The 23,172-nt window shown below is 26.5% G+C and overlaps 1 protein-coding gene across 1 annotated transcript in view; it reads right to left on the reverse strand.

The window, feature by feature from the left end:
* LOC107438720 (ankyrin repeat domain-containing protein 13D) overlaps positions 1-23,165 on the reverse strand; it is a 27,004-nt gene extending 3,839 nt beyond the window's left edge. The window contains exons 1-13 of the mRNA XM_043047330.2: positions 22,564-23,165; positions 20,000-20,135; positions 19,299-19,423; positions 19,169-19,214; positions 19,029-19,082; positions 18,364-18,453; positions 14,239-14,425; positions 11,874-11,940; positions 10,158-10,316; positions 9,847-10,023; positions 8,934-9,036; positions 7,167-7,328; positions 1,018-1,118 (exon numbers count right to left, since the gene is read on the reverse strand). Coding sequence (XP_042903264.1) covers positions 1,018-1,118; positions 7,167-7,328; positions 8,934-9,036; positions 9,847-10,023; positions 10,158-10,316; positions 11,874-11,940; positions 14,239-14,425; positions 18,364-18,453; positions 19,029-19,082; positions 19,169-19,214; positions 19,299-19,423; positions 20,000-20,135; positions 22,564-22,659 — 1,503 coding nt within the window. The 5' untranslated portion in view covers positions 22,660-23,165. The remainder of the gene's footprint in view (positions 1-1,017; positions 1,119-7,166; positions 7,329-8,933; positions 9,037-9,846; positions 10,024-10,157; positions 10,317-11,873; positions 11,941-14,238; positions 14,426-18,363; positions 18,454-19,028; positions 19,083-19,168; positions 19,215-19,298; positions 19,424-19,999; positions 20,136-22,563) is intronic.
* Positions 23,166-23,172: the final 7 nt, after the last annotated feature.

Here is a 23,172-nt window from a genome sequence, read left to right on the forward strand (position 1 = left end):
GTTTGAAAGGAAAAAAAAAAAGGCAAGACCACATATTCATAAATGCAATTTGGTTACTATAACAAATTATATTACTAAAAACAAATTATATGAATATTTTAAGTGAAATAATTTATTACTAGTAGTATTGGGAATTAATTTCTTTTGGTTTCACATTTTAAAAATCAAATATTTTTGAATAAAATTGCCAAAAACATTAAATACATTATGTAACTAATAAATAATTATCATTACTTATATATTGGAATAAAGAGTTGGAGACAATTTGATGCATTAATCTAGATTCTGATTTAAAGAAAAAAAAATGAAAAGAAAAGAGAGAATAAAAAAAGGCATATTGAAGTGATAAAGACTCAGTAAAAAACAAAATATTTAAAGATTTAGTTCTCTGAGCATTTGGCATAGAATTTCAACTTGGTTGCTTCTTGCATAAAAATCTATTCTCTTCATGCTTATAAAAGAACTTTATAGAGGAAAATTCCATGACTTGTTCCCACACTTTGCTTAACATGTTAAAAAGAGACATAATCAAAATATTATAATTCATAGAGCAAACTTAGTTATGAATGTTATTCTGCTCTCATAGACTTCAAAAATACTTTTACATATATATAACATATACACATATATTTTTATTTTTTAGCGATATAGACGCATTAGGAAGAGTAATTTTTACATAGACATATATATATATATTTTTGCAATACGCATTATAAAGGGTAATTTTTATCTAAGGATAATTATTCTTTATTTGGATATATCGCATTAACCATCGTAGAGGAATGCATACTGCTGAAAAGCTTTACGTTCTCCCATTATATATATATATACACATACATAAAAGACTGTTAGAAAATACTTAATAAATACATAAATATATCATTTGACTCTTAATTTTAATTGCTTGAAAACCCAATTTTTTTGCTTTGATCTACTAAAACATAAAAGTAATAAACATTTATAACTTTTCTATCTGTTCAATATTCAGGTTTCTTAATGACTATTTTTCATTATTACCTGATCTTCTTCACTTCCAGCTTCCATTAAGGATTGTTGTATTGCATATTGCAGCAATTCATCATCTTCATCAATACTAAGAGGACGAAGAGCTTCAGAACCTAATGTTTTAAGACAATATTCGTATTAAAAATGTAGTATTATTTAAATTTATTAAATACTAATTATTATTACTGAATTCATCTTACATAAAAAGTAATACAAAACTGCAATCCAGTTGAAACCCAAAACATAAATATTTGTGTTTAACTGCTCTTTAGTTTGAATAATTTTAAAACAAATAAATTCTTAAGAAAAATTTATAAACATGTAAGTTATATAAAGGAATAAGATTTACAAAATAAATATAAGATCATTAAATTTAATATAGCAAGAAATGCAGCATCACACCATGGTTAGGATTTAGATACTAAACCAAGTATTTAAAAAATAATATCAATATTTAATTTAAAAAACAGCTTTAACAAAATGATTCAGAAGAAAAATATTTATTCATTGAAAAATATGAAATATTCCATAAATAAAGGTACCATATCATCTTCTAAATTTCTAATAGAAGGACTGTGTTTTAGTCATTTAAATCATCAAATAAAATGATATAGAACCATTTTCTGCGATGTTAATATTTTTATTTTAATTAAAAAATTATTGCTGAAGTATTTTCTCAACTAACACTGGAAATAAGTATGATCATAAGCAATTAAATTTTTATAGTTGGGTGAAAATTTATTTTAGAAAAATAAAATATTCAAAAAACTATACAACTTTAAAATCTTCCCTCCATTGCAATATAACTTTCATTTAAAATTAAAGCCTTGAATTAAAAAAATATATTACTGTTTAGTATTTTGTAATGATTTTTAAATTGCACAAATATTTTTATAATACCAACTCCATTTTATTTCAAACATGTGCTTGTGATAAGTAAGCAATGGTGATTTAAAATTTTTATGAGGCTAATTTTATATTGATAGGTTTCATTCCTCTTTGCATATATTTTTAGATTGTTAAACCAATAATTTCATTTTAAATAACACTGTAAATAGAAAATTTAATTATCTTAAAGCAAGACCTAGACAAGACCTTGAAAATGAATCAAAAAGTTATCAAACACGAATAGAATAAAAAGTCAATTGAAAGCTGGATTGCTGTTCATTTTAACAAGATAAATAATGAAGATTTATTCCCATTTCTATTAGTAGTAAAAGTACATCATTTCATTTAAAAATAGAAAGAGAAAAATATTAAGTATGCTATATGTATATTTCCTTTTTTAATTATCTTATTTTTGAAATCTGATGATTTTAAACAACACACTTATATATTTTAGCCTTTTTATTTTTTTTTAGTTTCATGCTAGTCATGTTTCTGTAACAACTACTCTTTTCATACCATGTCATTAAATGCAAGAATATTTCTTGTAATGGATCAGTTTTTATGTGAATTTTTTTATTCTTGCTTTTTATTATAAGTATTTTATAAATGCAATATAAAAAAGGTGTTGTGATAGAAACATTTTCCCTTCCCTTTTTTAATTGCAGGTAGTTTTAACATTTAACATTTATTCTTGATTTTTCTTAATATACATAACACAATTATAAATTATGTGCAAGAGTTGAGAAAAATTTTTCTGATTGAAATTCTTAATTTTAAGGGAATTTTTTACTTTTAGATTAAAAGCATTTTTATTGTTTTTAAGTGCATCTTTAGCTAATTTTAAGAAACATTTTTGGGGATTTTATAATTGTTTATTAGCTATTAATAAATTTTTAGAGACTTAAATTATATAGGATATCTTATTTTTAGGGAATCAAAATTGAAGCTCCAACCACAACATTTGGAGGGTTAAACACACAATTTATCACAATATTCAAAATAAATATTTCATTCAGCAACACTGTAATACAAAAGCCATACTGTAATACAATTGTATGCAATATTTTCAAGCAAAAATATAAATTATAATCTTAAAACCAATAACATTTTAGATTGAGGGATCACATAGCATAAAGATGTAAATTGAAATAAACTAAAAAAATATGGCAATTAAGACTAATTTTGTAGAATTGACAAGAACTAAATATTTGTATTAATTTCAAAATAATGAAAAAGAGAAACATTGTGTACTTGTAAAAATCTCATCCTAGTTTGATGACAAACACAACTAGAGGCACAGGATGAGACGATAGTTAATGAGAAGCTTAAAATCAGACTTATATTTAATAGACGGAAATGTCCTTGAAAAGCTCACACAATTAAAAAAGGTGAAATTTACATCATGTAATTAATGACCTATTAAAAAAACAGTTAGGTGTCAAACCTGGAAGGCATATAATAAAGCAAAGCAAATAGAATCTGCTGGAAATGAAGCATTTTTGGTGGTAACTGAACATGCACTTTTAACACCTATAACTAGACATTAATCCTTACATGCACTAAATTACCTATCCTGAAGTACAATTTAACGCACCTGACACAATTAGCTTTCCAGGGTCTTCAATTAGGTACTCGCTACACTGGAGCCAAAGTAATATAAATGAATATAATAAAAGTTAATTAAAAAGTTATATAATAAAATATAATTAATTGTGCTCACCCAATTATACAAGTGCAAATGATATTGCATGAACAAAATCATGAGTTGATTTAATATTTATATTGATATTATTTTGATTAGTTACATTATACATCACATTTTGTCACATGGGTAAGGTAAAGTTGTTACCAATAATTGTAAAACATTTCCTATTGTATGTTAATGAAATTCAACAAAACATTTTACAAAAAACGTAAATAATGGACGGACTAGTTTTTTAAAAAAACTACCATTATTAAATATTTTATGTGAAACACTTTTAAAAAAGTTAAGTGCTAACAAACAGTTGTCAAACATTGCTTTAATTTAATTGCATTTTAATAATATAATAATAAAGCTACGAATAGTTAAAATTTTGATTATCTAACAAAAATGTTAGTCATGAATAATGTTTTGTAAATAAATACTTTCTAAGGAACAACGAATTTTTTTTGCTAACTTTACTATGTAAATGTTTATTTAAAATTCCAAGTTTAAAAAAAAAAGAAACATTTTTGAGATAAGTTTGATGAGTTAATACCAACTTATTAGTTACATTTAGTACCATTGCACAATGTTTAGAATTGAATAATTATTTTTTTTAAAATGGATTTCTAGATAGCAGCAGAGATGGTTAATATTTTGTGTAACAGTTATTTTGCATGTGTTATAGTATGAGGTGGAAATATAGGATTTTGCTTCCTAAAGTCTCTTATAAAATACTATGCAAAAATGTGACACGATACAAGTGAAACGTTTATTTTTTTTACCAAACTTTTGCTTTTGTTCTAACTGCCTTTCATCGATGTTTTAGTAGTTCTACATACAATTAATAAAAACACACATCTCTTTAAATAAATTTATGTTATTGAAATAAAAATGAAATATAAATAAAATACGTTTGTTAAAGAAAGACAGTTTCAGATGTTATTAAGTGAAACAGCCTAGTCTAGGTTAACTAATGAAAGTTTACTTAGAGCATAAGGAATCAAATGATTCAAGACTTTATACATGAAATGATTCAATAACTAACTCAAATGCATTTCTATGGTAATTGCTCTAAAATGTTATTCAAAAACATCTTATCACTTAATTTTAGCTAGCAATATGCTTACAAGTGGAATGAAAATGGATTAATAACATTTTAAGCAAGGATAAAAGCATATACTGACAACAATCTTAACAATCCCAGCAAAATATATTAAATAGTATTTGTTTACAAAAATCAGCATGATTCGTTTACAAAAATCAGCAGCTTAATAGAAAATTTTAATAAAATTCAGGTAATGAAACTTTTACTTTTATTAATAAAATATGAAATCTTCTAAAATGATTTAGTTTTTCTTTGAATTTTATGACAGAACCATATGACCAGTAACCATATGACAGAAGTATCAATTATTACTACATACATTGACTTATCTAAAACAAATTTTAAGATGTTTAACTTAACTTGATTTTTGAGGATTACAATAGGCAATATGTTGCATTTATTATTATTTCTAATTACCAGTTAAACAGAAGACAGAGTAAACTGAGGCGTGAATGTGGAATGTATCAATATTTGCACCATATTAGGTTAAAATTTGAGTTTTATGTTCTTCATACATTTTTTTTCTTTCATCTAATTAGGTAGTAAGAAATTTTGGGACTGTTCAATATGAATGAATATACAATCTTAATTTTGATACCAACAATTTAAAATTTATAAAGGATGTATTGTCTTAATTTTGTAGAAATTGGGATATTTTGAAGTTTTCAAGGACGTTTCCACATTTTATTCTTGTAGTTAATACAGATAAACAATGTATGTATCCTTATTAAACAGAAAAGATAATCAGTTTCAAAACACATGGCACATTCAAAATAATTAGTGAGATTAAAAAATATTGTTTTTCAAAAAATATTTCTTCAACAGGAAGAATAGGAAATAGTTTTCACTGATGCCAAAAATATTTTTTACACTTCAAGTTGTCACAACATAAAATTTCTACAAATATATTTTAAAAATTCCTTAGTTAATTTGTAAAGATGCTAATTTTCAAGAATTTTTTGACATTGTCAAAAAACTCTTGAAAATTATTGTTATTCAGAAGATATCGTCTGGGAGAGATAATATTATGAAATGGACCAAATATCATTGTAGATTGATTTTTCTTTAAAAAATAGATGAAAATTTAATATTTGGGTACCTCTAATCCACTTCTAATTTCTTACTTTGCTAAAAAAATTTTTTCAAAATACTTAGTTTGTAATTTTTTTTATTCTTAAAAACCCTCTTGAAGAGTGGACCAACACTTCCAGAGGCAAGGGTAGCTTGGTCCACTATATGAGGCACGTTGGACCACGTCTCAAAATAATATTAAGAAACAATATTGTGAGATAAATGTTACTCAATACAGTAATTGCATTATATCAGGGCTGATTGTGAGCTCAAGTCAAAATTCCAAAAAACTTCTTAAGTTAAAAAAAATATAAAAAAAAACAGTTTAAATTGAAAAAAAGGTAAACAAGGGTTTTTTCCTTTTTTTCAATATTTCTTAATTTACTTAAATACAGTACAGAACCCGTTATCCGGAAATCAGAAAACCGGAAAACCAAAAAACCGGAACGAAATTCAATAAATTTTCCCGCAATTTTAAAAAAAAAAAATTTTTTNTAAACATGTCTTTCTTTCTTGAGTTTATGATTATAATAACTATTTACTGATAAAAAATGAATATTAATCATGAATGTAAGCTTATTAAGTATCTGGCTCTCCCTTACAAACAAATAAAATAGTATTTTTAAGTTCCACCTTTGAAAATTTGATTTCCGGAAACTTCTGTGATCAATGATTTCTTTAAACGTCTGGACCTTCGATCTCCGGAAACTTCTGGATCACTGTTAGCAAAAAATCTGGATTTTTTCCAGAGCACAATCAGCCCTGTTATGTTCTTTAGCATTTAAAATAAAAAATACATTTTTAAAGATTAAAGAAAATATAAAATTTATTTTAAAATTTCAGATTCTGTAAATAATTTGAAATTAAATTGAATCAAAGGACTGAAAACATTTTATGACTTGCTGTAAAGTTGTAGAAAAATTGTTTGCTAAACTAAAATAGAAGTAACCTTAAAAAAACTTCTAAAAAAGAGTTTATGTAAAATTGTTACATTTTCTAGAGAAGCAAATAAAAATGATTTTTAACATTGTGTCAAATATTAAAAAATATATGTTCACATAGTCTTAAGAACGTTAATTACTATAATACAATTCTACTTGGGCAAAAATTTTAAGAGTAAAATCATCAATGACTGAAAAATATTGAAAACAATTTTATTAGCAGTATTATAACAATATAACTTTGATTTATGTAGACATGTAATTATTATTAAAGAAATATATATTAAAATATATAAATTGCACATAAGTAATAGAAACAAAAAGCTTAAATGATCTCATTCTAAAAATTAATTAGTAAATGAGAAATACTGTGCTTTAAATTTAAGCAAAATTATTTCTTGTCATTATTGGAATAAAGAGAGTAAATATAACCCAATTTAGACACTAAAAAAATATTTTGTTACCTCACCTAAACGCACATAACCTGATGGTGTATCAAAACAGCTGTCATCCAACACACAGGCTACAGGTTTTTCTTCTTGTATCGGAGTCACCCCAACTACTGGTTCCTCCAAAGAAAATATATTGCCAAAGGTAATGCGTGCATTCAAAACATGAAACAATGGTATTTCTGAAAATAAAATTAAAAGAAATATTATATTGTTGAATAGTTGTAATGAATAATAAGTTCACACAAGTTGGGAGAGATAAAATGTAATGAAGAAAAATAATTAAAAAAAAAATTGAACAAAGTTTTCATAGATAAAACCTTTTTTTCTGATCATCAATGACATTGAAATATTTTATAAAATTATAATTGAATGGCTTATCTTATTTGAAGAGTTTAAAGGAAGAAGGTTCAAAATGACAGTTTTGAAAAAATTTAAATTTCTCCAAACCAAAAAATATCTTATTTTACATTAAAAAATTAAGTAATAAAATTTAAATTAGTGTTAAAAATTATTTAACTAAGTTACACTAATTTATTTTGACAAGCATTTTAAGTTTTGTAGAACTTAGCGGAGGAAGATACTAAGTTACAATTTCTGAGAGTTTTCAGAGAGGAAAAAGGTTCAAAACGCATTTGGCAACTATTAGTTATTTATAAAGCTTTTCTTTTGGCAGCAATTATAACATCAAAAGTGTGACTATACCACAAGCATATTGAAGAAGTAGTAGGATATTTAAGATTTGGTCAATTGGAAGTTTTTAAAAAAGAAATAAAAACAAGGCAGATTCATTGCTTTCAAATCTCAAAGCTAGAGCTTTAAAGCAAATTTGCAAATGTAGATTAGGACTTTCACTCATTCAGGTTCACTCAGTCAATGAGAAGTTATCAACTTCAGTCAATGCCTCATAAAATTTATTTTTGAATTTGAAGCTTGTTTTTAAAAGAATACTTAAATTTTGGGATCCTTTGCAATCTGAAGAATGCAAGAATAAAATGCAAAATAAAACAAAAGCTTTGACTTGAATTAATCTATCTACTCAATACAGCTTAAGATAACTATTAAAATATTTTAGACCTAAATATGTATCATAGTAAAGATCATTGTTTTTCAACCACCGGTCAGCAGACTGGTGCCAGGTCGAAAACGCTATTTACAGGTCTGTAGAGAGGATCTCTAAAAGGTAGACTTCTTCTAGAAAGGAATGGGTAGCTAAGTTTACTTATAGATACTCTAGGGATACTCTTTGATTTAGAGGGTTTCAAATACTGCATATATATTAGTTTATATATCATGGTTTAGAATAATGGCTCATTAATAATGTATAAACAATGTAAAATTTGAAATTTTAGAACTCCTTTTTTGATAAAACTTTATACAACAATTATACAAGAACAATTATATTAATTAAATAATTCCTTATGATAGTAACATAATAAGTAGATAATATAAGCCTTAAAGGTTTAATGGTAATTAATTTAAAAGTTTAAACTTTAAATAAAAGTACGTATGAATTCAGTTTGTTAACTTAAAAAAAATATTTAGAGGATATATTGATTTTCAAACTTTCAGATTAATGGATCAGAATTAACTGTTTTCATAATTACAAAGTTCTCAACCATTAAAATCTATTGAGTAGAAATACAATTTCTTGGGTGGCATTCTTTACGGTAATTTACATAAAAAGGCTTTTCTTTACTATTTTCCTCTAGGCAAAAACAATTTCACTGAAATAACATGTTACATAATTTGACATTTTTTAATTTATGAAAAAACCCAAAACATGCCTATTTTTATAGGGAAACCAGCTGGTAGTTGTAGAGTGATGAAATCTCGTAATTTAGCAAAGTGAGTGCTACTGATAGCCATCAAATCAACTATTGGCAGGATCTATTAAGAGAAACATATAAGGTACACACATACAAGTCATACTTCAAACAATTTATAATAAGATTTAGCACACATATAAAATAAAAAAACAAAATTAATTAACCAAAAATTTTTTCTAGCTTAATGTTGAGTCAATAAGCACAATTTTTTATACTGACAAAGTTACATTTTTGCAAGATATTCAGTTTAGTTTCTTCAAATTAAAATTGTTTTTAAACAGCTCCAAAAAACTTCATACGCATAAAAAGAGTTAAACCCTACCTGACTAAAACTAATATTAAATTGTTAGAAAAACAGAACAATCCGAAAACTAGTTATTAATTATATTCCAAAAATAAGTTATTATTTAAACCATAAACCTTTCTTTCTCAGAAAAATGGTTTCAGTTCAGTTAAACGCTTTTGATTAGAAACAAGTTTGATGTTTTGGCATTGTTTAAAAACAAACAGGATAAACTTGACGACTGCAATGAACAAAAATAATTCCCCTAAAGTAAAATAATTTAGATTACTTAAATATCTATAATTTGGTGATAACCACAAGTTTTTACTGAACAATAAATAATTACAAAAGCCTGCTTTGCCCAGGAACCCTTCACGTTTCAAAGGCAACTTAAACTCAGAACAATAATTAGTAAAATATATAGTAGTAAGTAGAATCAAATCTCAATATAAATAGGATTTAATAATGTTCTAAATTTAGGAATTGGTCAAATTTTAAATGGTAAATTTCATAAAGATAAACTAACAAACTGTAAAATCTAAACAGAGGAATAAATATTGAAGCCTTTCATATAATTAGAATAATTACTTGTTCTGGAAGAGACAAAGGATAATCTTCACAAAGCCACAAATTTGCTTTGAATTTCTGAACTTTTGTAGAAATTTCTCTAGGGCGACCTATATCTTTTCCTTCTAAATCAATCTCAGGATTAAAATATTCCTCTAAAGTTATATGGGAAGGATTTGTTGACCACTCTTTATCATCCTACAATTTATCAAAAGAATAAGAAGATATAACTATGAAAGTGAAATCAAGTTAACTGCTATAGTTATATTTAATAGAAAAATTTTAATTTATGACAATATAATTAAAATTTCATTTAATTCTCGAATACTTACACCATTGGCAATAGGAGGAGGAGATTTTTCTTCAACTTCAACGATACCCAGTAATGACTGTAAGGGAGAACGTGCACTTTTATGTCTTGCCTTATCAGCTTCAGTTAGATGTTCTGTTCTAGTTTTTGTAATCAACTCAACATTGTTTGCGCTAAAAACCTGAAAAATAGAAAATAAATATATTTTAATATTGTTATTTTTATAATAAACTAATTCAGGGTGGCCACTGAAATCAGATTTCACATTTCCCTGATTTTTCCAGGTTTTCCAGATAAAAATCTTAAAATTTCCAGGTTTTTGTTTCTTTTTTCTTACGAAGTGTAGGCTGTGTACAAGAAAAAGAGTCTATATTATAAAATATTTTATTCAAAATGTGTTTTTTAACATATCATCTGGAAAAAATAATTTATTTTGACAATCTGGCAAGATTTTTTATTTATTTAATGTTTTGTTACAAAATTTTGAATCAAAAATCATATTGACCAAAAAAAAACTTTTTTTTTTTAAAATTAAAATATGTTCCAACTAATTTTTGGAGAATTTTATAAAGTTAAAAATACAAAAAAATTTTGTCAACACGGAAAAAAATTACCACGAAAGCATGGGAACAAACTTGAGCCATAAATGGATTCAGCCTAAAGACAGAATTTAAAAAACAGAAGCTAATATCCTAATCCCTTCTTCCACACCCACCACAATCTTTCCTAAATTGCACAGTCCCATAGCGGTCAAAGGTTTCTACATTCGTTCAGCAACCATGGAAGAATTTTATGTGTGCATTCTAGTTCAACAGAGCTATAATGGAGCAAATTTTGATGAAAGCAAAGTATCGCTAAGTTGATATTTCAACTGTTTGGAGATATATTTCCGTCTAAAAAAGCGGGTATAATGGATGAAATAATTTAAATTAAGAAAATAATTTAAATTAGTGAAATTAAAAAAATTATCAAAGAAAAAATTTCCAGCTTTTCTTTAAAATTCCCTGATTTTTCCAGTATAAAAAATTCCCTGATAATTCCTGGTTTTCCAGGTGGTAATGCAATGAAATAATTGCACACTGATAATGCAAAGAAATAATTGCATTTATTAGATGCATAATGAAAAAATTCATTTCTTTAAACACTCTATAAAACAATTTAATACATTCAGGTACTTTATTTACATCACACTAGAGCGGCACAATGGGCTATTGGTGATGGTCTTGGAAACATCCCTGAGGATGATTCAAAGACATGCTATCACAATTTAGTGAGGCATTTCCTCAATTTAGACATAGATCTGAAAGGGAAGGAAATTTTCTTCAGATCCCTATACCCATGGTACTGGACCACAGGACTTTTAACACCACAGAGTTTACAAGCATGCATATCGCATGCACTCAGTAGATCTTAGCGGAATCAAGGATCGAACCAGAGCTCCGTTTATTATCTAACTATTGGGCAACCATCGCCCTAAAATAATATATTAAAATATATATAAACATATTTAAAAAGGGTCGAAAAACCCAATTACAGAACATAACAAAAATTACAGGCTTTAACAAAGATCAAGCTTTTATTAATATATTCAATAAATAAATGATTGAATATATTAAATACGGAACAAAAGTACAAAGAGTTTAACACACCTGTAAATAAGTCTAAAAAATATTTGTGTTTTAGTTAAACAAATGAAGTAATGAAATTTGGTAATTTCTCCCCCTGTATAAATACTTACTTTACTTTCAAAGCTATTCACTATTTCAGTTCTATCACTTCTCCAGCCCCATATACCAGATTTATTTCTAAAATATCAAATAACATATATGATTACTGAGTTGCAAATAACCTTTGCATTAAATACAATTTTACTCAATAACAATATGCTATATTTCATTAACATTATAGTAAGGTACTAATTTGACTTAGTCATTGCAGAAAAACAATTGATAGATTGATGATATGCATAAATATGGGCTTACTAATTATTTATTAAAATACTAAGTTCATGAATGAGACGCCTGGTGGCTCCAGTGACACAGGTCCTGGTTTCTATTCTCGGAACAGGCAAGGTGAACTTAGCCTTTCATCCCTACAGCGAATCAATAATATGAATAACAAGCTTGCTTGGGGACTAAACATTGAGGTTCTGCATTCAACTGACTACTCTAGAGCCCAAGGTCAAGAAAACTGGGATGAGCATAGTAGGCCTTGGTTTTTCAGGAGCTGTTGTGCCACTGAGTTTAGTTTCAAGTTCATGAATGAGTATAAAGAATAAAAAATTAAGTAATTCAACTACAGAAAATTTATTCAGATTAATATAATAGAATCAAAATGTTATTTTTTAAAACCATTTTTATTAAACAATATTTAAATTTTTTTTGAGTTTAGTGAGATAAAGATACATGGATTTAGAAATAGTATGCAAATGCATTCCATTAGCTTTTATAATATAAATAACAGTCCCTAAAGCCAAAGAAAATATAAATTACATGTTTTAATACCCTTTTGAGAAAAACCAGTGCATATATATTAACAGATCGCCTTCAATTACCTGCCAATTTCTTCAAAATTATATATCTACATAAATTTTCCTATTCAATTAGAGTAATTTTGAAGCAAACAATTTTATATTTTACAGCAATTCTACTAAAAAAAAAGTGGCAAGAGAAATATATTTAAATGTAAAACATATTCAATAAAACATCATTGGAATTCTAATCTAAGGAAAATGAGGAGTTTAATTACTTTTTTAGGACCTAGATGCATATATTTCTTTAGAGAATTAAAATTTTCTTACAACAGGCATGAAAGTGGACAAAAATAAAAAAAGCTGAAGTTTTACAACGCAGGTCATTGGGAGGAGGGGGGGGGGGAAGGGCTCTATATGACACTGAGGTTCATAAAAGCAACTTTTAACTATGCTGGGAGATTTTTATTTAATATTTAAAGTGGCAGAAGCATTTAGACAGTTAGCTTTAAATTTCTCTTAAATATAATTTTAAAATTTTGATCACTGCTATATTAAAAAAAATTAAACAATTATAGGAAGGCGCGACAATTAAATTACTTACTAATGAAAAATATATCACATCTTTGCAGTAACTAATTCAAAAAACTTACTTCTACTTCCTTTAAGAATCACGATATTGGATTTTAAAATTGCGTGAATATGAATCGTGATTTTGGATTTTAAAAACACGAAAATACAAATTGCGATATTGAATTTTTAAATCGCGTAAATAAGAATCACATGAAAATGAATCGCAGTGAGTAATTTTTAAATAGCGAACAAATACGAAAAACGATATCTGATATTACAACTGCGTGATAACGAATCGCAATATTGGATTTAAAAATGCGTGAATACGAATCGCGACGCTGGATTTCAAACTCGCGAGAATACAAATCGCAATATTGGGTTTTAAAAATGCTTAAATACAAATCGCGATATTGGATTTTTAAATTGAGTGAATAGGAATTGCTAGTACGATGTTTAAATCGCGTAAAAAAAATCACAAAACGTAAGTTTTAAATCAGTTAAATACGAAAATCGATTATTGATATTAAAATCGCCCGATTAAAAATCGCGATTTTAGCAGATTCTGGCGCAATTCCTAACATTTAAAATTCCGAAAATCAGCCTTAAAAATAATAATAATAATATTGGCGGTCCAAACGTCCACTCTATAGCAGAAGTCGCGGTAATCCAACTATCGTTCGGGCTGCTTGGGTTTCTCTAATTGGACTCCCTAAACATTTTAGTTTCTGGAGCATGGTCGGGAATTTTAAAAATTGGGAGAAAAAAGCGGATTTCCGCTTTTTCGCGGAAGTCTTTCATCCCTGTTACAAAGACTATTAGGACAGTTTCTTTTAAATTTATTTTGTTTCATGTTATTTCACAATTGGAAGCAACAAATAAATTTTTTAAAGATCATTGTTTAATGGGAAAGTTTCTTAGAAATGTTTTATTTAATAGTTATTTAATTATTGAAGAAAACAGAAATCAGTTTATTTACAAAATTTCAAAAATAGAAATTTCTTATTATAATATTGCATTAATTATACTCGTGAGAATAAACTTTCGTAAAATTTTAGAATACCTCTCAAAATTGATTCTGTCTGTGTCAACAAATGTTGTAACAATCGGTGCAGTAAGGCGGGCTGAGACAGATTCAGCTGATGGACGGAATGCCTGAATGTCGTCCAATTGAGGTGATACTACTCGCATTTGCTCTACATAAACTTGACCAGATTCATGATCGATTTCCATCATAGTTGCACTATCCTCTAGAAGAAAATTTATAACATATCAGAAACTAATTGTTAGTCGAACAATTATAATTAAATTTGATCAATTATCACATTTTATTATAGATAAACATAATTGATAAACAAAATTATGATTAAAAAACTTATCCCCAAATTCATAGTTGATGATAAATTTTTTTTATTTAATATAATATTCAAATTAGAAATTTCTCTAAGAAAATAATAAATTTACTTCTTTGATGTAAGCATTAACAGTTTACAGGGACAATGTTTTAGGACTAAAAGACCAGTTATGTGTGTTGAACATAAATAATGTAAAATGTTTTAAATCTAATATGTTAAGAGCTTAAAGGTAGAGACCAAAAATGTTTAAAATACTTCATTACATTTACAATTACTCTAAATAAATACATAACAGAATTTCATTTTAACTTACAATGTGTAAGTATGGGCTATAAAGCTTTGAAATTAAACACTTCTTGGATGCAATAGCAAAATGTTACTTCATAATTCAATACCAACACAAATGCTGAAACTATTATATAAAAAGAAATAACTGATGAAATCTACAGCCAGTCTATTCTATTTTTAGTTTAGTATTTATGAGCATTATTAATTACATCTTATAACTTATACAATTTTGCAAAAATGTGAAATAGTAAATATTGTTTGAAATGAAAAGAAATTTTATTAATGGCAAAATTAAAACCAAATACAATATTATTAAGAGTGCACTGAATATCTACAAGGCGATATTTAAGGATGGTTATAGAAGCAAGTGAAATGCACTATGTTTCTATTTTCTAATCTATAAAGGTTCATTTAGTATGCAAAGTGAATGAGATTTTTATGCAATTCTGCATGGTCATAATTCAAGGTGTTAGTTACCACTTAGGCGATTAAGAGAAAAGACATAACTTCGGTTGCACCTGATTGCTTTCAAAATCTGGTAATCTATGATTTAAATGAAAAATAATTTGATTAAAAATAAACAATCAATAAATCAAAAATGGCAAAATATTGATTTCTTCTTGAGACACATGTTTGTATAAAAATAATCCGATATTTTATTGAACAATGATAATTAGATAATAAAGAGTCTTTAGCAAGTTTAAAATCAATATACATACATAATACAATCACATTTCTTGCATTTTAAATTTTATTGCCCATTCAGTTATATTATATAAAGAAATAAAGTTTATGTTCACTTAAAATTTTTTTTTTAAAAATTCTGAAATTGATTGAAACATCTTTAAGAATTTCCCTAGACTACAAAAGTCATAATTGAGTTAACTCAATTATGACTTTTGTAGTAATTATTATAATTCAGCTCAACTTAATTGTATTTGGGCAGAATAGTTTCCTTTGTAATTGTTGTATTTTAATAACTCGCAATCTGATGACATTTTCTTAACCAGCAATACAAAATTAAGATTTTTCTTTTTCTTTAAATTGATTAATTGCTAAACTTTTTCTTTAAATTTTGATTAAAGTTAATATTAAAATTTTATATACTTAATATTGCAAAACAGGGGTTCCCAAAATTTTTGTGGCTACAGAAACCTAAATAATCAACCTTCTTTTGGAAGCACCCAAGCCTTATAAATAAAGTTCATTAAGGTAATTGGGAATGAACGTTATAACAGAGAGATTAGAGATGACTTTTTCAAAATGATTAGGATTTTTCATTGTTTTATTATTAATAATCTTAAATTAGGGGATTTTAGGTAATTGTCCTTAGTTAAGTTTGCAGTTCTTGCGATACATCTTGTCTTGCTATGAATTTGTTTTTGGTCCATATATATAAGCTGAAAATGACTAAAATACCGTGGTTTATTTCACAATGAAAACTTTACAGAACTGCTATAAACCTTGAAAATGGTTATTAAGGAAAGGTATTTCTTTATATTAAAGAATTTAGTTATTTTGGTTTGAAAAGCACGCTAGGAAATACTAACGCAATATTTTATAAATGCTTGTTTTTTTTCCTAATTTACTCACTATATTGTTATTAGAAATAATATATTTTCTTTCAAAAAAAATTCCATTTCTATATCTTTGGCATTTAACTTGAAAAAATTTCATAAAAGCAACCAAAAGATTAAATCAAATATAAATTTTAAGTTTATCTAAATATAATCAGAGGTTTCAAAACTCATCACTGGTTATAAAAAGTACTAGCTTGTGGAACTTCTTTCACTAGTTCACGACGCATTAGGGTTCTGTGCAACACCATTTGGAAAGCCCCTGGGTTAGAAAATGAAATACAGCAAAAATATTTTCATTCAAATAACTTATAAACTATGTTGAATTAAATGATCTTTATATAACAAACCATAATATTACTAAATTAGATTATTGCAAACTAAAGTTTGTTTAGTCAATGTAACTTATCTATGATTTAACGAAAATTATAAAACATCATCAATTTTTCCTTTCTTTTATTATACCAAATTCATAATTGTAAAAATCTAATCTTAGTTTTGCCATTACTAACTGACATGTTTAATTTAAAAAAGGAACTATTAAAAATTTACAAAATAATAAACGCAAAGAGTTATTAACTAATAACACCAATAACATACTCAAATTAAACAATGGAGTTAAATACTTTAGAATTTTCCACAGCAGAATGACTCAGAAAAGAAGTTTTAAGTGAGAATTTTTCAACCCATGCTTATGATTTCTTTAATAATTAATTGACAATATGGTAAAAATTGCTCCTGCGTTGACATGCTGGCACAGATGTATTTGCTATATAATATCATCTAACTATATATATAATCTCACTCCAACTTTTGCTGTAAGTAAATTGCATTAAATAACAGATTTATGAAAACTGTACTTATGAAAGAAACTGATACTCAAGTTCACATTTTATGGTAGAATAATATTTTGAAATCAAAATTTTTTGTTAAAAATAGGTTAAAGGAAGCAAGTAATTCAATTACTTAGAGATTAAAGTAAAATAATTGAATAAAAATTAAGGAATAATATTTCAAGATGATTTAACTTGAAGTATTCTTCTAAGAAAAAAAAAAAGGAAAACAATCAACCAATAAATGTAGTGCGTAAAAAAAAAAAGAAACACTCTAAATAACTTTTGACTAATTGAAAAATGTTGGCACACAATTACAAAATTCGTTTATCCAAAGAAAATTCCATGCAGAAAATAAGTTTTAATAAATACTTACTATTTTTAATTATTTTATTTAATAATAGTTGAAAAATTATTGAATTGTAAAGTATGCAGCAGTTTACATCATTTTAAAGTAGATAAATTAACATGGCAAAATACAAAATTAGGAGGTACTTTCTGAGAAATCGAATTTTTAAAAAAGTACACATACACTTAAATTTCTCAGGAACTACTCAACCGATTTTGCTCAAATTTGTGATTTTGCCATGCAAAATTAGGCTTCAAATTAATGTAAAAAATTGTATACAATTCAAAGTTTTTCAACTATTATTAAATAAAATAATAAATATTTTGAAAAATTTATTTTTTGCATGTCTATCTTTGGATAAACAAATTCGATAATTGAGTGCTAATACTTTTCATTTAGCTTAAAAAGTCCTCGAGATATATCAAAATATCCAAAAAGTAAAACTAACATTTAGGGGTCCAAATTTTGGATCGCTCTCCTGACCAAACCACGAGGACTATATATCCCAGATTGCGGTTACCCCCTATATTTTGGGGGTCAGAAACCCAAATTTGTTTTTGAAAAGGCATGTTTATTCCCAGAAAGTACATTTTTGTGTCTGATTTCTCAACTTAAAATATTGTCCGCATTTATTAACTAGAATATTTGAGGTCATCCCTCAAACTATTAAGAATGAGTCGTAAAACACAACGAACCAATCATTAGATTAAAAGTCATTCTGGGTGGTTCGTTTTTTATTTTGTGCACTGTACTTAAAACAATAAGGCAATAAATAAAATTACTTACCTTGACCTTTGAAAACATAACTTCTGCTTCCTCGTTGCCAATTAGACTGGTCAAACCCCAACAGTGTTGTGTCTATTCTAACATTAGAGCCTATCAGAAAGATAACCAGTTCTCAAATTTAATTAAGAAGGTACACGCCATTGCTTTTTTTAAAAAAAATTTTCCATAATAAGAATATAGATAATGAAATTATGATATGCTCGCCAGAAGTGATGGTTCATCCATTCCGTTGTTAAAATAATGTTTATTAAAAATACTTTATAACTATGGTTGCAAGTATAAAAAAATTATGAAAACTTCTATGAGACGCATAACCTCAGAATTAAGTTAAAGTTTTAGAAAATTTTGGCAAGTTAACTGATCACCACTGATATAAAATATTATGAAACTTTGATACTCTATTGTAAACCAAGCTTTTGGGTTATTTCTGTTTCTATTTATTCAAAAAATAAACTGAAATGCTAATTTTTTTTTGAAAATTAAGTTAGAAAATAATAAATTTAATTCTTTCGCTAACAGCACATTTGAGTAAAGTTAAACAATTATAACTAACAACTAGAAAAAAATTGCAAATGAAAATTATTTCTCTTAAAAAAAAAAAAAAAAAAACCTTTCATTCCTGTATTGCATAACATACATCTCTAATGCCACTAAGTGTAACTCACCTGATTTATAAACCTTATAGGTATCACTAGGGCACATTCTAGACACTAAAGGCACTAAAAAAAAAAATATATAGCATAAAATTAGCAACTTTATAAAGACTATTTTTGATTTCAGATAAGGAAATAACGAAATAATGTACCCCAACTTGTGAACTCCCATTTCATTTCTACATAAAAGTCTGGAGTCTGCAAGGGAAAAAAACAATTATTGTTATATGAAACAAAATGAAGATCAATTGAAAATTTTAAGTTTAAACATATCCCACATACATCTCTAATTCTTTTCAAAAGCTCTGGTATTCCTCCAACACGACTGCTATATCTTTGATAGTCTCTTCTTTCCAAAATATCTTGGATTAGCTCAGGATCTCCAGTACTTATTGCTTCATGAAGAACTACAAAATAAAAAAATAAAGAGTTTACAATATTGCTAAGCATAATTAAGCGTAATTAGAAATGAAATTTATTCGTAATTTTTCTAATAAGAAATTATGTTTTTTTCTTAATATTAACAACTACTGAAATGAACAGTTCATCGTCAGAGATCAGAATCAATATTTAGATACATAAACGTTTTTTGAAATTATAATTTACAAACAATAATGAAATTCAACAGGTGCAACTTTTTCGAAGAATAAGTACGACAGATTTCGTTTGCCTTATAGTTTATAAATTTTAGCCTACCCATCAGCTAATATTATTAAACCAATTATAAACAAATATGCTTTAGGAAAGGAATAAAATAAGGAAAACTAAATTGAAGATTAAGTATTTTAGAACACTAACAGAAAAATGTGCGGATCAATTTCAATTTAATTACAAAATAGTTTCAGAAATAAATAAAATAAACAGAGACTACAAAAGATTGCATGTGATTTATCTTTATTATATTAATTAAGGATTTATAAATATAAATACTACTGAAAGGAATGCATGTTGCTTTTATAATTAAATAAATAAAAAAAACTCACCAGAAAAGCCCTCCTTATTTTCCACATTAACATGAGCACCAGCTTTTAAAAGCATTCTTACACAATCCAAATGACTTAAAGTAACTGCCAGCAGAAGTGGCGTCCTTCCTCGTGGGTCTAATTTTTCAATGTCATTCTATAAAAGGAAAAGCATTTTTTATAAAGAATGAAACATTCTGTTCCTTTGCATTTTATAAAAATGAATCAAATTTAGAGCAGATTTAGCAAAACAGAAATATATATTTTTAGTAAATGAGGCTATTTAATGTTAATATGCTTAAAATGTGCCCAATAAAACAGTTTTTATAATTTTGATTTACCAATTACAACTTGATGAATAATGCCACATTATCAGAAGTATACTGTATAAAAAATCTTAGGCGGTAGAAAATAATTTGATACTTTGCTTACAGTAATTAAAATCAACTTTTACTACAAACAATCCACCAATTAGTTAAAAAATTTATAATAATTTCTTCCAAATCACAGATCTTTCATAATAATTTTATTTTATCCCCATTAAGAACTACAAAACTGTTACAGTTGATGCAAAAATTTAATTAGCTTAAAAAATTATGTGGTTAATTTTTTAATTACTTAAAAATTGGGTGGAAGAAATCAACATGCTGGTCCACAGCATAGTATCTGGAGCACGCGCCCCATTCATCAATAAGTATTTTGTGTGATTAAGTAATTTTTTAAACCTCCAAAAAGTTGTTTTTAGTTTAAAAGTAAAAAAAAAAAAAGAAAAAAAATTTAAAAATTTTTGATCGCTTATCTTAAAAACCATTTAATTTTTTTTAAAAAAATTATAATTTCTATACAGTAAGTTTGGTTAACAAGGGATCTAGTTTAGAGGGCATCTAATTCAGATATGATATATTTTAAAAAAACATTTTAATAATAAATAATGGCAATAATTTACAAGGGAAGCTTTCTATATATTCAATTGAAACATTTCCTGTACTAATGTTACAATTTTCTGCCATGCGATATAATCAACTTTACATTCGGGCCTGCGCAATACTAAATGTAGCTATTTACATTGAAGAGTAAATATTAAAGGTTTTAAGACAAATTTAGTCAAAGTATTTCAAGCAGGCGTTGATTGCGTCGCATATCATCGCGACTCAATGTGAGATTAGAGTGATCTTCAGGAACCCAGATGCCTTCTATCTTTTCTTTTCTAATAAAAGTTTTTTTTTTCATGACAGCAATCAACTCACAGCATATTTTGAATGCAAAATTTAAATTTTGATTTGTTTCAAGTATACATTCTTTACGCAAAATCCAACTAGCTTAGACTAACAATGCTAGACACCTAACTTTGACTAGCTGTGTTCAATTTTGTTTTTATTAAGTAATAAATTTCATTTTCATCCAATATATCATAAAACTAATTAATTTTAAATGTAGCATATATGCTATATGTAGCATATATGTAGCTTTTAACATGTTCAATAAAATGTGTTCTTAACTATTTTATTTGATCTTTAAATAACTTTACGAAATTTGGCCCTTTACTTCTAAGACCACATTGCACCAAACAATTATGGTGAATTGAATTCTTTTAATCTAACTGCATATCATAAAATGCATAATATACCATTTTTTTCTTAGTTTCTCGTCGGCTGTTGTCCAGAAGTTGTCAAGATAGGCAATTATTCTGCCGTAGATCAAGATACCAAAATCTTTCCTAAATAAACTTTATGTGGCAGATCAATATAACTTTGAATCTAACTTAGAAAGGAGATATTTCCAAAAGAGAACCTGTTCATGCCAAATGCCATCCCCCAAAAGAGGTTTTTTACTTGCAAAATTATTTAAAAATATATATGCAGCAGTTTGCTTGAGGGTGGCTATGAGTTATATACTTTGAGTTGTTCCCCAACCGTGATGTTAATTTAGTAGTAGGCTACTGCTTGACTTTAGCCAAAATTTTGCAACTTTTTTGATACAGTTAACACTAAGCAAATCTTCACTTGGAAATAAGATGCATTAGTAATTATTCGATTTTCAAAGCAAATTATAAATAAGGGTACACCTTTTCACTAATAGAAATAGAGTACTTTCATTAAGCTCAAAAATGTAATTTTTGAATTATAATATTTATGGTTACACAATACACATAGTAAGTCAAATATTATGTACTTATCAAAGAAGGAAGTAAGAAAGTTTCTTCTTTGATCCACCCAATGTATATAAAAGTAATATACATGGGAAACATTTTAAATAAATGTAAAACTTAATCAAGAACAATGTAAAAACAAATTCATGTTTAATAATATGTAATAAATATAGCTATAGCTTTTAGCAAATACACACACAAAAAAGTTTCAAAAATTCAAGTCAAAATAAATAAACATTTTAATTAAAGTCGATCTTTTTACAAAGTATTAAATTTAATCGGGTGAGATCATCGATAAACAGCTATTAAAATTTATAAAGAGAAAAAAAAAATAGTAGTATTTTAAAGTGAACTTCGGTCGAATTACAATTTCATGTAGTTCTGTAATTTCCGGGATTTTAATTTTTCAATCAGGTGAGAAACAAATGGGGATTACCACTTTTAAATCTAAAGATTTTTGTAATTCAGACACATCATTCTTCCAAACAGCAAAATGCAGTGGAAATTCTTCTATGATGTGATTAATAGACATTATTTATCAGGAACTAAAATAAAAGAAATTTAATTAAATAAACTCAAATAGGATACATCTTGTCAGTTTTCTATTTTTGACACGTTGATTGATGCCATGCGCTTGACAAGAAAGTTATTGGTTATTAATGAGACCGAACAATCTGTACGAAAACGAAACACTAAAACTAATTAAACAAACTTAAAAACTTATCAGACTTTTAAACAGAATTGAAAAATGAGAAAAGGCAAATTAAGTAGGTAAATATTAAAATATAATTCTTAGGCAGCATTTATTTCCTGTTGCGTAGCAGCTTTTTTTTAAAAATGGGTAACAGAATTCTCTAAATAAGAAGAAATTATTGAATAATTTAGAATAATTGAATCCCCCTCGAAACATGAATCCAAATTAAATGTTTTGTTTTTGAATTTTTAGCTAAAAATAATAAAATGTGAAGTAAATAAAAATATTTCGGAAAATGTCAAGCAAAAAGGAATTTTCGACGATAGCCAATCGCAGCCTCTCCCTACACGT

The sequence above is a fragment of the Parasteatoda tepidariorum genome, chromosome 1, assembly GCF_043381705.1.
Source record: "Parasteatoda tepidariorum isolate YZ-2023 chromosome 1, CAS_Ptep_4.0, whole genome shotgun sequence".
Taxonomy (NCBI): Eukaryota; Metazoa; Arthropoda; class Arachnida; order Araneae; family Theridiidae; genus Parasteatoda; species Parasteatoda tepidariorum.